At 42.8% G+C, this 16371-nt stretch overlaps 1 protein-coding gene across 1 annotated transcript in view; it reads left to right on the top strand.

The window, feature by feature from the left end:
• The window catches only part of LOC124795147 (chondroadherin-like protein), an 83837-nt gene that overhangs the window by 52359 nt on the left and 15107 nt on the right, over window positions 1-16371 (top strand). The window contains exon 3 of the mRNA XM_047259027.1: window positions 2775-2993. Coding sequence (XP_047114983.1) covers window positions 2775-2993 — 219 coding nt within the window. The remainder of the gene's footprint in view (window positions 1-2774; window positions 2994-16371) is intronic.

Genomic DNA, 16371 nt, shown 5'->3' with positions numbered 1-16371 from the left:
AAGGTGAGCTGTCCTGTATCACATGCACAAATAATGTGCTGAAAAGTAATTTAATGGGCCAAACCAAATACAGTCGACGATCGACAGTTTGAAGCTCAAGGAAGCTAAGGAAAATTTCCAATAATTAAGAGTTAGATTTATCGAAAGACTGGCTAATCATGGAGAAAACAAAAAAAAATCGAAGAACATCAAAAACTAAACTAAAGTGTGATACGAACCTTTCAATAACACTCGTATTTCTTTAGAAAGCGACAACAAGAACAGAGACTGAAGCTTTCTTTTTTACAGATTTCATTAATTTTTACCAATGTAACATTTCAGGCTAAGAGCACAGACAAATTTCCGTAAATAGCTAGGTGAAATTCAGTTGTATTTTGCAACGACATCGCTGAACTTTTTTCTGTGATAGCCACGTCCAGCGTTCTTAGTCAAGTGGATTTTCTATTGTGACCATAGCCGAAAAGAAATCATCGCCTACTTCGTTTCTAGAGATGTACTCACGCAAAGTTTCCACAGATGCCTCCTCTTCTTTTGTAGTCACAGATAGAAACGGCTCTGCTTCTCCTTATTCTTCGTCATTGTCTTTGTTCTTGTCATACCGAACAGCTAAAATTTCATAGACAGTCAGACCAAGACAGGCTTTCACATGATCAACAAAATGTACGAAATCATCAGAGTTGCTCCTTTTATGCGAGAATCTAGTATTTGTTCTTCTTTGAAGTCATTTGTAACACTAATTTACGTACCCTAGAGCATTATATATCGTTTAGCAAACAAAGGAATGCCGTAAATATCTGAATGACTAAATAATTAAGCAATCCACTGAGCAAACAGAGTTATCGAGTGCTAGATAGGCGCTAACTTCGAATTATAGAGGATTTTGTGACGGTTTGTCACGACAGTCGAGTCCTATAACGTATAACAAAACGCATAGGATTTTTTAAATTTCTCGAGAGGGGCCGGACAACAATATTGATTTGTCGACAAATCCGATTTATCAAGGTTCGCATTAGCAAGAGCTGACTGTACATACACTACCTATCTGATCAAAAGTATCCGACCCGGCCGGTGTGCCCGAGCGGTTCTAAGCGCTTCAGTCTGGAACCGCGCTACCGCTACGGTCTCAGGATCGAATCCTGCCTCGGGCATGGATGTGTGTGATGTCCTCAGGTTAGTTAGGTTTAAGTAGTTCTAAGTTCTAGGGCAGTGATGACCTCAGATGTTAAGTCCCATAGTGCTCAGAGCCATTAGAACCATTTGAAAAGTATCCGAACATCCATACGTAATGTGGAATTCACCACTAGATGCTAAGAGAGGTGGATGGCTCTAAGCACTATGGGACTTAATGTGCGGTTGGTCCCGGCAGAGGTTCGAGTTCTCCCTCGAGCATGGATGTGTGTGTTTGTTCTTTGGATAATTTAGGTTAAGTAGTGTGTAAGCTTAGGGACTGATGACCTTAGCAGCTAAGTCCCATAAGACTTCACATACATTTCATTTTTTGAACTTAACATCTGAGGTCATCCATCCCCTAGACTAAGGACTACATAAACCTAACCAACCTAAGGATATCACACACATTTGTGTCCGCGGCAGGATTCGAACCTGCGACTGTAGCAGCAACGCGGTTCCGGACTGAAGTGCCTAGAACCGCTCGGTCACAACGGATAGCTAAGAGAGGGTGACCCGTTAGTATAAAAAGAGGCGTGGAGTATTATGTGGTCAGTAGAGAGGCAGTGACAGCAGAATACGTCGGTCAGGAGAGTTCAGCGACTTTGAACGTGGACTGGTCATTGGCTGACGCCTCCGTAAAACATTCATTGCAGACATTTCAAGTCTTCTAAGGCCGCCAAAGTCGATTTTGGCGCTGTTATTGTGAACTGGAAACGCCAAGGAACAACCAGAGCTAAACCAACACTTAGCAGTCCTCATGTACTGACAAATAGGAACCGTCGAGCATTGAGGTGGATGCCTGCAAAAATTCAAATGAAATCAGTGGAAGAAAGGAACTCGAGTTCAAAAGTAAGCGTAAGGAGTTAAAAGGAATGGAGCACACTGAGCGAGCAGTGCTTACCTCTGCAATCAACGCTACGCTACCCTTGAAGTGGTATAACAAGCGATGCCACTGGACAGTGGATGATTGGAAACTAGTGATTTGGAGACATGAATCACGGTATGCTCTGTGGCATTCCGATGGAATGGTTTGGGTTTGGCGAATGCCTGGGGTACGTTACCTGCCATCATGTGTAGTGCCAACAGTGAAGTACAGAAGGTGGTGTTATGTATGTTTCTTTTTTTTTTCGAAGTTAGAGTGTGGACCCTTATTGCGCTTAAGAAAAGGCTAAATGCAGAAGGATATGAACCGATTTTGCAATTCGGAGATGACGATTGTTCATATCAGGATGACAACGCACCCTGTCATAAAGCAGCATCTGTGAAGCAATGGTCTGTTGACAATAACATCCCTGAAATGGAATGGCATGTCCAGAGTGCTGACGTGGAACACCTTAGTCGTTAACTATCGAACATCGACATCAGACCGCAGTGTCCAACATCACTACCTTCTATCGTTTCTGCTCTTGAGGAGAAATGGTTTGCCATTTCTCCATAGACATTCAGACACGTCAGTAAAAGTGTCCCCAGCAGAGTTCAAGTCGTCATAAAGGCTAAGTTTGAATGCACCCAGTATTAAACTCCACTGCTAGGTGCTCACACAGTTTTGAGCTGATGGTGCATAGTAGACTCCAACAGCGCAGAAACTATCTCTGCTGTTTCAGATCCGGACGGTGCTGGAGAATGCGACGGTGGGACTGCCGGGGCTGCTCACTCTGGACCTGTCGCACAATCGGCTGGAGCGGCTGGAGGCTGGGGCGCTGGTTGGCAGTCCGCAGCTGGAGACGCTCGTGCTGTCCCACAACCATCTGCTGTCGCTGGCCATGCCGCTGCCTCATGACTGGGCCTTCCTGCTGCCGCTGACACAGCTCAGCCACCTACAGGTAGCGTCTACACTCCAATTTGCTCGCTACTCTGAATGGACGTTTTACTTTGTTCTTACCGGATTTGTCAGAAGTTCGTAGGTTCATATACACTGCAAATTCATAGACATGTTGCACACGACCATATTTTAGATCGTTGATCCTAAGCTATCCAGAAAACCCGTCAATCTACACTTTAGTATGTTAGCATGTGGTATGGTTAGGAAGGAGACAAAGGGAAATCATTCCATCAACAATATGGGCCCCAAATGGGGAAACCACTAACTTATTGGACTTTGACAAAGGGCAGATCGTTATGGCCAGGAATCTCAGTACGAATATCACGGAAATAGCAAAGCTTATCAGGTGTTCACGTGCTACTGTTATGTGTATCTTTGCAAAGTGGTTCAAAGATGGTGAAACGAGTAGTCAACGTGGTATAGGACGTCCACACCTCAGCACTGAATGTTGAATTTTGGAGCTCTCCCGCTGTGTAAAACAGCACTTGTGGCAGATCTGACGGTAATGATGATTTAGCCACATTTCGGGGCGCGCTGTTCAGCGCTCATTGATGAACATAGGGCGCCACGGCAGATGACCCCCACGTGTTTCCATGTTGACCCAATGATATAGGCGATTACGAGTTCAGTGGACATGGGATGACCGAGACTGGATCGTGGTTCAACGGAAACTTGTAGCTAATCGGATGAATAACATTTATTGTTACACCAGATCGATGGTCGCGTCCAGATATGGCGTTCTGCTGGCGAACGGTTGCTTTAAAATGCACCGCACCACGGATGCCGGTCAGTGGGGGCAGTATAATGCTATGGGAAACATTCACCTGTCTTTCCATGACAGTATTAGTCAAAAGCACTGTAACAGCTGTGGACTACGTAAACATAATTGCGGAGCATCTGCATCCCTTCATGCTTGATGTGTTCCCCTACATCGATGACTTCTTGCAGCAGGATAACTGTTCGTGTACCGAGGCCAGAGCCGTGCTACAGTGGTTTGAGAAGCATAATCATGAACTCATGTTGATGTCTTGGTCACCAAAATGAACGAACAGAATACATATGGGACGCCACCGGGCGCCAGCCAGCTCCGCGCGCACAACCACCGACCCATAATTTAGGTAATTAAGTAATCTGTGCGTAGGTACCTGGTGCCACATACCTCCAAAACCTACCAAGCACTTCGTGATTCCAGGCCGCACAGAAACGCTGCTGTATTGCGTTTGGAAGGCGGACCAACACGCTGTTTAGCAGGAAGTGATCATAACGTTTTGGTTCATGAGTGTACGTGTTTCCCAACTTTTTAACAAACTTTTATCACAAAAACTCATCGACTCAACATCTGCCCCCAAGCTTATTAACCTATCACACTTTTATGAACAAATACGCCATCAGTTTTGTTAATACACATTGTTCGTGTTTTTTGGATCCGAAAAAATTCCGCTGAACTCGCTTTCAAACAGATTGCTTCAATGAGGGGTACGGCAGAGTGGTAAGACATCGGACTAGGGAAGGCAGTAGTTCACATTCCCGTCGGGCCAACACTTAGACAGGAACGTCGTTTTACAGCGCGTTCTGACGAACACCCGCCTGAGAGGCAGATAGGGAATTGTTATGTCCGCCTGTGGGGCGAATATCGCTTTTGTGTGTGTGTGTGTGAAATATTATGGGACTTAACTGCTAAGGTCATCAGTCCCTAAGCTTACACACTACTTAACCTAAATTATCCTAAGGACAAACACACACACCCATGCCCGAGGGAGGACTCGAACCTCCGCCGGGACCACCTGCACAGTCCATGACTGCAGTGCCCCAGACCGCTCGGCTAATCCCGCGCGGCATCGCTTTTTTCTGACGTATGTTAAGCCTTTGTTGACCACTGGGATTTACCTGTAAATTTAAAATAAATTAAATGTTGAAATGTAAAGATTTTATTTTTTTATTCAATTTCAGAAAGAAAATCAATCAGTCTCAAACAAAGTTTTGTAAATCATGTATAATATTTTAGCTATACAGAAATAACGAACAGTCACTTCGACAGAGGAAGTTGGAACACGTGGTGGATTTGGAGGGTCATTCACTTTCCGAGTTTGTCATATCTGGCACATTATGATCAGAATTGAGATTGCTCATTCTCTTTCAGCTCGGTCGTGCTGATTTTAGTAGTAATAGTTGCTTTCTCTTCATATAAAATATTCTGATCCAGTTCATTTTCGGAGATTTCTGAGTCTGTGTCGTGTCCTACAGTTGACAGATAGCGTAATTCAGCTGTTTCTGTTAGAGACATTTGCAGGTATTTTTCCAGCCATTGCACTCTAAACAGACAGCCTGATTTAGGAATTAATATATGCTGGGACTTCCTTGTTGGCTGTAATTAATGAAAAAGAGTTTAAGAAGAGAACCTGCCTATCTTAATAAACTAGCAAACAACCAAGAAACAATGGTAAAATGAATGAGCCATAATAAATAAATCAAAATTTATAGATTGTAAAATACATGCCTTTGTACAGAAAATATTTCAAACGAGTAATATTGTGAATTATAAAAAAAGTGAGCCACACTAAAAAAAAAAATTTGGTAGTTGCGATTTTATAAATGTTATGTAAAAGAACTTAAAGAATAAGTTGAATTACCTGTCTGTGAAGCAGAATAGTGCAGGTTCATGAACACCAGTCTGTGGGGCGGGTGAATTTTGCTCTTACCTGGAACATCCGCCTGTGAGGAGGTGGCTCTGAAATGGAAAGAATTTTTGTTCAGTAAATCAGCACGACGATGCACATGACCTTCACTGCACTACGACCAAATACCAACCGAGGCTCTTGCGACTGGCTACAACCAAAGGGCGATTTTCAGCGCCTGTAGAGGAACAAATGTAAACCGTATCCGCCTGTCAGACGGATGTTCCGTCCGAAGTTTTAAAACAAACAACGGGAGAAAAAGAGTTGGTCGATTTCGTTCCCCATCCTTCTCCTATCTGAGGTTCAGATCCGTCTCTATGACACCCTCGCAGACGGAACATCTAGCACTAAATTCCTTCCATTCAGACTGCTTTGTTTCTTATCAAATGTAACAGGTTCGTCACCATTGCTCATTGATCACGATTCCCTCCTCCTCATTGGCCGTCAGTTGCCGGCAGACAGGCTCTCGCCCGTCGCTGTCGTCGTCTTGTTTCACTAACCATTTGAACTTTCCACCATTAGCCTTCACTCCCTTCCAACTTCCAAACTCCTGCGGCCTATCGTTTCCATCACATTCCATATCTCTGCAGACAGAAATTGATCACACATTTTAAACACCGCCCCCCACCCCCTCACCTTCAATTTGGTACCACCGCACAAAAAAATCATTTGTGTGTAGTTTGAAGCCAACAGGAAATGGGAAGGGCTACGCATTGTCCCAGACATGTATAAAATATCGAGACATAAACTACTTATTTATATTTCAAAAAACATTGTTCAGAACTAGCTTTTTAATGAAAAACTTCATTTCTTTGCATTTAATTATTAATATTTCTAAATTAAATTTAGTAATGCTATACGTGGAATTACTGTACACAATGCTTGTAAGACAAGTATGACGAAAAATTCGAATTTCCTTTTCAAAATTCTTATTCTTTTCATAAGCTCTCTCTTTAGGCCCTGGAAACTTAGGCGATTCTCAGACACAACATGGAACACATTCTGATTTCGTTGCTCGTCTATTGAGTATTATTTCGTGTAGTCCTTCATTAGCCTGATACCTTTCTCAGTTGGATCATTTGCAACTCTCAGTTTAATAACCCATTGCGGAGGATCTTTCTCAAGGGGCATGTCGTTTAGGGTTATCAGGTTTTCCTTCGTTGTAACGCAAATAGCGGAGCTGGGTAATCCGCTCCCGTTTACTCCCAAATGGTAACACTATGCCTGGTATTTGCCTTGAAGGAACCGAGGCTGCCGGCCGGCGTGGCCGAGCGCTTCTAGGCGCTACAGTCTGGAACCACGCGATCGCTACGGTCGCAGGTTCGAATCCTGCAACAGGTGTGGGTGTGTGTGATGTCCTTAGGTTAGTTAGGTTTAAGTAGTTCTAAGTTCTAGGGGACTGATACCTCAGAAGTTAAGTCCCATAGTGCTCAGAACCATTTGAACCTTTTTTTTTTTTTTTTTTTTTTGGTTTTGAACCGTGGCTGTATAATGGGACAGCTCTCCAACAGCTCCATCTATCCCTTACAGTGAAGAAAGAAAAAATTGAAATCTAGTTAAAAATACTATTAATTTATTGGAAACAAGCTTTTTGACCTAATTATCAATCATTTTTGGATTTAATTGATTCCTTCTTGAATCATTTTAACATTTTTCTTATGATGCAGTGCGGTGGCCATTTTCATTTATTTTATTCAGGAGGTTAATTAGTATCAAATATCGTAAAGACTCTAGAACAGGAGGTAAGAACCACAAACGATTTTTCAATTTCTCTAAGACTACATGAGAGAGACAACTTGGTATTTACAAAGCTTTAAAAGCATACTGAAATCGAAATACAGCGCCCTGAGTTCTGAAGGACCACAGAGATTTTAGAAAGGCCTTCGACGTACGCAGTGGTAAGAAAAACTAAATTGATAAACTGCATTCTCTTCTTGTTAAAATTTATCAGTTTCGTGAACATTTCAAGCAACAATAGCTTTCGCCATCCATCTTACAGGCTGGATAGGCCCTGGAGTTCGAAGAGGTACACCATGAAATGATTCTTTGTAAAGAGAGATCGTCGTTATTTTTAAAACTTTATGTTTAGACTAGTGTTATAGACAACTTTTGACCCTCTTTTCCATGTTATGTCAAACGACCGAAAAATGCATCAAATTACCAGCATTGACCCCGTAGAGTGTATTTCTTTTCTTTTGATTTCAAATGCATTTATCTGAGTCATTTATATTATAACTGCGTAAATACATGACCTACTTAATTATGAAATCTCTTATTCAGTTCATCTTCACCTCTTCACAGCTACCTCTATTCAACAAAAAATATCTTCTCTCTTTCACAGATAAATGGTGATCGATTTCGTCATGAATTCAACGGTTGACTGATCAGTAGTAGTGATCTTTGAATAACACGTGCTGTGTCGTCAGTTAAAAAACACTTTTTTTTGTTTATGTATTTCGGATGTTCTTCCAACATATTTTTGAAATTGTCTCTGTTATTAACACAAAGTTTGTAATTTTGATAAGCGGTTTCACAGTTTTAAGACTACATTTTTTTTACTGATGAAATAAATTTGCTATTTCAATTTTTATCCTGTGCTGCAAGAACAGAAGATAAATTCCTTTGAGTTCCCATACGTCTCCCAATGCCAGTTTCTGCAACCCACTTACTGCTACTTCTATATCCATACTTCCTTTACAGCTTCTTCAACAGTAGTTCCATCTGCAGTAGCAACAGTAGGTACTGGCAAAAAGGTTACACTTTCCATATTATTTGAATATATGATTTGGCTTTTTGTAATAATTTCAGATTATTTTCTTCTCCTGCTTCAACTCTGTAGATATTTCTTCCGCTCTTTCGAGCCTAACGTAAGTGTTTCTTCATATGTATATTCTATTTCTTTTATTTCATAAAGCCCATTCATAAGCTGTGGTGTCGGATGATCAATTGTTCTATCACTTTTAGACGTAAGGATCCAGTTGGATTTAAATGGAAAAGATTCCTTTAGTAAGCTCCTTAGAATCTTTCAGAGTAAAATAAATCAGGTAATTCAGAATTATTCATAGCGCCACCCCTCATTTTTTGCTCCAAATAATTCCGTGCAGTTTTCAGGTTAGATATGTTGGTAACAATATCATGACAAAAAACTGAAACACAGGTCACACATTTTAGCTTCAGAAGCATCAACAAGAAATCTGTGCCATTTTATCCTAATTTCTGAGGCAGAAGCAAATCGCATTAGCTGTTTTTTAAATTCGGCCTGGTCACACTCGCATTTGTCATCAAAACAAGTAATACATTATTACAGATCTTGAGAAATGCTTCCAAAGCAACGTGGTGCCCAGATTTTTCAGCTGGACCTGCGTCTTCTGCAAATTCATTTGGTTTCAGTAACATACCTCCAATCCGCCTACAGAGCTGAGTTGTTAGCGTACATGGCTGCCAGGGGGTGCACCTGGGTTCGATTCCTGGTACTGCCTAAGTTTTTTTCTATGATGAGGCAACGCACGGGGTGCACTCAGCCTCATGGTACCAACTGAGGAGCTACTTGACGTAGAAAATGGTCGGGAAAGTCTGTAAAACGACCGGGAGAGTGGTGTACTGACCACACACCCATCCATACTGCATCTGCATGAATTTGTAAGGCAGAGGATAACACGGCGGCCGGTAATAATCCCTTGGGCCTTCACAGCCTGCCAAGGAGCTCTTTTGTTTTCTAAACCTACCTTCAACAACGTCAAATGCCTCTGCAACATTTCTCAAGCAAACGCTTTGTAAATTCATGTGTTGCAGTTAGTTTTCCTTCACGATGGCAGCTGTTTATGAACCTTACTGAATCCGCTTCTCTGTCGTCACCGAAAAAATACTTTTATCACCAATTACGAAAAAAATAAAACTTACTTTGATTTTAAAAATCAGAGTCTATACAGGGTGGTCCATTGATCGTGACTGGGCCAAATATCTCACTAAATAAGCATCAAACGAAAAATCTACAAATAACGAAACTTGTCTAACTTGAAGGGGGAAACCAGATGGCGCTATGGTTGGCCCGCTAGATGGCGCTGCCATAGATCAAACGGATATCAACTGCGTTTTCTTTGAATAGGAACCCCCATTTTTATTACATATTCGTGTAGTACGTAAATAAATATAAATGTTTTAGTTGGACCACTTTTTTCGCTTCGTGATAGATTGCGCAGTAATAGTCACAAACGTATAAGTACGTGGTATCACGTAACAATCCGCCAGTGCGGACAGTATTTGCTTCGTGATACATTACCCGTGTTAAAATGAACCGTTTAACAATTGCGGAAAAGGTCGATATCGTGTTGATGTATGGCTTTTGTGGTCAAAATGCCCAACGGGCGTGTGCTATGTATGCTGCTCGGTATCCTGGACGACATCATCCAAGCATCCGGATCGTTCGCCGGATAGCTATGTTATTTATGGAGACAGGAAGCATTCAGCCACATGTGAAACGTCAACCACGACCTGCAACAAATTATGATGCCCAAGTAGGTGTTTTAGCTGCTGTCGCGGCTAATCCGCGCATCAGTAGCAGACAAATTGCGCGAGAATAGGGAATCTCAAAAGCGTTGGTGTTGAGAATGCTACATCAACATCGATTGCAGCCGTACCATATTTCTATGCACCAGGAATTGCAAGGCGACGACTTTGAACGTCGTGTACAGTTCTGCCACTGGGCACAAGAGAAATTACGGGACGATGACAGATTTTTTGCACGCGTTCTATTTCGCGACGAAGCGTCCTTCACCAACAGCGGTAACGTAAACCGGCATAATATGCAGTATTTGGCAACGGAAAATCCACGATGGCTGCGACAAGTGAAACATCAGCGACCTTGGCGGGTTAATGTATGGTGCGGAATTATGGGAGGAAGGATAATTGACCCCCATTTTATCGATGGCAATCTAAATGGTTCAATGTATGCTGATTTCCTACGTAATGTTCTACCGATGTTACTACAACATGTTTCACTGCATGGCAGAATGGCGATGTACTTCCAACATGATGGATGTCCGGCACATAGTTCGCGTGCGGTTGAAGTGGTATTGAACAGCATATTTCATGACAGGTGGATTGGTCGTCGAAGCACCATACCATGGCCCGCACATTCACCGGATCTGACGTCCCCGGATTTCTTTCTGTGGGGAAAGTTGAAGGATATTTGCTATCGTGATCCACCGACGACGCCTGACAACATGCGTCAGCTCATTGTCAATGCACGTGCGAATATTACGGAAGGCGAACTACTCGCTGTTGAGAGGAATGTCGTTACGCGTATTGCCAAATGCATTGAGGTTGACGGGCATAATTTTGAGCATTTATTGCATTAACGTGGTATTTACAGGTAATCACGCTGTAACAGCATACGTCCTCAGAAATGATAAGTTCACAAAGGTACATGTATCACATTGGAACAACCGAAATATAATGTTCAAATGTACCTACGTTCTGTATTTTAATTTAAAAAACCTGCCTGTTACCAACTGTTCGTCTAAAATTGTGAGCCCTATGTCTGTGACTATTATAGCGCCATCTATCACAAAGCGAAAAATGTGGTCCAACTAAAACATTCTTATTTCTTTACGTACTACACGAATATGTAACACAAAATGGGGGTTCCTATTTTTAAAAACGCAGTTGATATCCGTTTGATCTATGGCAGCGCCATCTAGAGGGCCAACCATAGCGCCATCTGGTTTCCCCCTTCGAGTTATACAAGTTTCGTACTTTGTTGTTTTTTCGTTTCACGCTTATTTCGTGAGTTATTTGGCCCGGTCACGATAAATGGACCACCCCGTATACGGTCTAAACATTGTGTGATTAGGACCATAATCTACCCAGGTGTTCACGCAGAGCACAGGAGATTTGGGTGAACATTAACTCTTTATTGGAACACCCTTTTAGTGACGTTCGGCATAACATGAAAAATAAGGAAAAAAATGCTATACCGACGATCTTCGTAAAAGCGATCGGCAATCCTTCGGACACTTCGGACACGCGTGCAGCCTACAAGGCCCCTGCATGCCTCAGAATGGCGGACTCGCACTGTCGCAGAAACGGGGGAAACACGGCGGCGGTACGAGCGCTAACAGAGGCTGCCACTTCCAAGGAACCTATTCGCATCCGCCGCACACGTGACCAGAGAATATTGCCGCGAGTACTCCACCGCCGGTCGCTACAAACATTGGCACCAAAGCTATAGAAATTAGTTCTTCCGGCTTCGAGAGCCTCTCCTAGCCTCCGGGCAGGTGCTACACAGCCCATCGTCTTAGGCCGCCCTCGAAGCCCATTGTAGGGACCGATGCCGTTGTATTCAGTATTCACTGTTGTTCCCTTGGCGTAATCACACTGTATCCAGGATAAACTTTCCTGCTCATATGCTGTTGTTATTTAGAACAGCATATTCGGATGTGACTCTTCAAGCTTTCCCGACGGATGTGTTGAAAATAGTCTTCAAGGGTTTGCCCTAGCAGGACTCTTTGGAGCTCACTAGCAACAAGTTTGAAGAGGACATAGTAGAATTATTTAAACACGTGCTTACTTCAACATACTTCTTATTTCATGCACAATATTTCGAACAAGTGGACGGTGTCGCCATGGGAAGCCCTCTGTCTCCTGTGGTGGCCAATTATTTTATGGAGGACTTCGAAGAAATCCACTACAGTCAGCCACTCTCAAACCCTCTTGTTTTCTGCAGTATGTGGATGATACATTTGTGATGGGGCCACGTGGATTTGATACTCTACCTACGTTTCTTCAGAATCTGAATTCGCTCCATCCGAATATAAACTTCGCAATGGGAGTGGAAAAAGATGGCACTTTACCTTTTATTGATGTCTTGTTTCGAAGGAAAGCAGATGGAACCTTGGAACACAGTGTCTACCTCAAGCCAACACATACAGATCTATATCTGCAGGCCACAAGCTGCCATCATCCTGCACAATGCGGTAGTGCATTACATACGTTAGTTCGGCTCAAATGGCTCTGAGCACCATGGGACTTAACTTCTGAGGTCATCAGTCCCCTAGAACTTAGAACTACTGAAACCTAACTAACCTAAGGACATCACACACATCCATGCCCGAGGCAGGATTCGAACCTGCGACCGCAGCGGTCGCGCGGTTCCAGACTGTAGCGCCTAGAACCGCTCGGCCACGCCGGCCGACGTACGTTAGTTCATACAGCACATGCGGTATCTGATCCTGAGAGCCTATCAAGAGAAATACAACATTTTAAGACAAAACGGTTATTCTGAGAGACAGATACGTAATGCATTCAGGCCCAGGCGAGTTCAATCTATGGAGCAGAAGAGACCCACAACTTTGGCCTTTTTGCCATATTTTGGTGCCATGTCGTCAAGAATCGGAAGAGTTCTCGGAAGATACGGAATTAAGTGTGTTTTTCAACCATCTGCAAAACTGAGAAACCTGTTGGGTTCGGTTAAGGATGACCTTGGCCCGAGGAAATGTGGTGTGTACAAGATTCCTTCTCAGTGTGAGGCAGCGTATATAGGGCAGACATGCCACACAGTACAAGAACGCTGCGATGAACATCAGCGTCATAAACGCCTTCTTCAACCGGAAAAGACGACAACTGCGGAACACTGTCTGAATACAGGACATAGTATGATTTATGAAGAGACAGAAGTTTTATCCTTGGCTTCATCTTTCTGGGACTGCTTCATTAAGGAAGCAATATATAGCCGTACAGCCCATAATCTCATGAACAAGGATACGGGATTTCAACTGAGCACAGCCTCCCTGCATTGGCTGCTATTAAATCACGACGCGAAAATTAAGGTTCTTCGATAACGGGCCTGTCATAATATTGGCCTGGTACGGCCGTTGGTGAGTAACGTCCGGCAGTACTGTTGACAAACGCAGTGTACAGCGCACGCGCAGGAGAGCCGCTCTGCGATTTTCCTCAGAGGGAGTTTGTATATGGCAAATCATTGCGCATGCGCGATTTCCGCGGCTGCGCATTCTTCGCGTGCGTGTTCTAGAAACTGGTAGTCGACGTGCGGATACCGTCAGTCGTACCTAGCCACCAGCAAGGTTGAACCACTTGAAGAAGTCGGACAGTTGCTCCGAGAAAATATAAAGTGGAATTTGCACAGCGTGATCCGGCGGCAAACCCGTGAAGACTATTTACAGCATATTCCGACTTAGAATATTTTCCGTACAAGTGTATTTGCCTATAGAGATGCTAATTGTGTTACTTTGTCAGACTCTGGAATCACCATACTGTCAAGACTTCATACCTGTCAGACACTGTAATCATGATTTTGTTATTATCATCGAAGCAGACGTTTCTCTCTTTCGTCAATAAACTTTTGTAAACTTTGGACACTGTTTTCCCTGTGTCACTGTTAACGACGCATGAAAAATGGTAGGTGTGGAGCACAAAGCAAATAACAAGCACCGAATAAAAAACATGTACAGAATTTAAAACTACGCTAATGCTGTTAAATAAAATAAATGTCTTTAAACGTCAATAAAACGACACCGGTAACCGCCGTTTCCACAGATCTAAATAGACACCAGATCTACAGAGCTGTGTTTCGTGGCAGTTGCCATGGTCTATAAACAATAGAAGGACAAGCTTTTAACTACCATCATCAATCTCAGTGTTTCACCTAAATTCAGGACCAGATCTACAGAGTGTGGCACTCTAGGCTAGAGCCTTTTCAGCTACCCACCCCCCTCTCGTTCGTTTCCAGCTTTCGATGTCTCTGTTTTCATAGGTCTTTTGTGCGCTACAAAACTAAGACGCAATGTTGCAAAAGGGTAATCACTGATGGGATTACTTAAAAGAAACATACAATTGATTCTATGTTCATAAAATTTATGTTCCAGCTTACTGTCATCTTTCTTCTTTGAAAAGGAGAACTACAGCATATCGAGGAGCCCAACAAGCTCTACGTACGTGGTGTATTTTTTATTGGATGGGTGTACGCAGGAGGACTTACAACAACAACGAAACAATTCGTACCGATGCGATTTGTTCGCAAAAAGAAAAGAAGTAAATGTGTGAATAGCATATCCCTTTGTTTCGTTCAGTAGTTCGTTTAATATTTTGTGCCTACCTCCAATCTGCCACTACGCTTTCACCACAGTAATATGAGGTCTAAACATCATTCGATCAAACTGGCTGTTGCAGCTCTCTTATCCCATCCCAACAGCACCAACTGCCATCCTGCCCTCAAACATTTACCTATAAACAGTTGCCGGAAACATGAGGCGGCGCCGCTTGCTTGATCTGGTAGTATGTTTAGTACGTAGTGCTACGATAACAGACTATTCACCGTCCATGTCTATTGCTCTATTTTTCAGTTTTATAACTTTTTAGTAATTTATTTTCCTGTTTTGCAGAAACCACCACGTTCCCCCACACCCTGTTACTAAGCATCCTGTTCACACTTCGCTCGCTTATCCCTTCTGATGTGCAGAGATGGTCCAATTATGATAACTTCTGGGCCTGGAAAAGGATCTTCTGTCTTCTTGTATGTCCTATGGCCGAGAGGTCTTTTCAGACAGTTCGGTCTCACCATTGTTGCTTTCTTAGCACCAGCCGTAGATCCTGTGCAGGTAATTAAAGATCATACCTACTGACCTAAGTGTCCGCAACTATCGGCAAGAGGTCAGTGATTTGAGTATAGGTTGATTGGCGACTCCATAGAGTGCTGTGTGCACAACGACCATATGATAAATAAAATTAGAAGGAAGGTCAGCATTGGCCGTAATTTTGATGATTTATTAACAGCAAAATCGATTTTCCATCACATAATGATCATCTTCAGTGCTTTAGCGTACAAATTAAAGTTTGTAGGCACTGGTGTCTAGCTATTAGCAGTAACAGAAGCTATGAAACGATCATAGCTTCTGTTACTGCTATTAACTAGACACGAGCTTTAATTTGTACGCTAAAGCACTGAAGATCATCATTATGTGATCGAAAATCGATATTGCTGTTAATAAACCATCAAAATTATTGAGTATAGGTGTTTTATTCTCAGGAACTTAGACTAATGACTGCCTGCGACTCTACTGGAGAGCAAGTCTAACAATATTGAGTAACACAAGAAATACTGTGACTTTATCAATAAGTGTACACCCTTGGGCTTTTTGGTAGCCACATTGTCCACACGAAATTTTGCTGATTCCTTGGTACAACGGCGGTTTGGATGCTCTTTCGCATCCAGTGTGGTTGCGAACCTTTACAGAACCGTATCAAAATAGTGTCCTCAGTCTTCTCTCTGTCACTTGCTCCTACAGCACTTTCCAAGCTGGAGAAAGGAGTTGGCCCAAAACCACTGCGTGAAAATTCCTAGCGTACATACACTGACGCAAAAAATCTTAACACCAAGAAGGAGTTGTGTGACATGAACTAAGTTGGTAGGCGTGTTTCTACATCTGATGATGATCTCCATAGCCGCATAAGAGTGGCGCTAGTAGGACCACTACGAGGATGCAAATCAGGTTTGCGTTAAATACAAGAAGTGACTATCGTGACCTTTAGTCACTTATGGGATGTCGATCAAGAATGCCTTTAAGGTGACAAAGGTGCCTTTATCAACACCTCACTGAATTTGAACGAAGTCGTGTAATCGGGCTACGAGAAGCTGGATGTTCCTCGTACGGCACTGCAGAAAGACTTGGCAGGAATGTAGCCACTGCA

This window comes from Schistocerca piceifrons, chromosome 4 (assembly GCF_021461385.2).
Source record: "Schistocerca piceifrons isolate TAMUIC-IGC-003096 chromosome 4, iqSchPice1.1, whole genome shotgun sequence".
Classification (NCBI taxonomy): Eukaryota; Metazoa; Arthropoda; class Insecta; order Orthoptera; family Acrididae; genus Schistocerca; species Schistocerca piceifrons.
The sequence above is the reverse complement of the archived record's forward strand: the minus strand, read 5'-3'. Positions and strand labels throughout refer to the sequence as shown.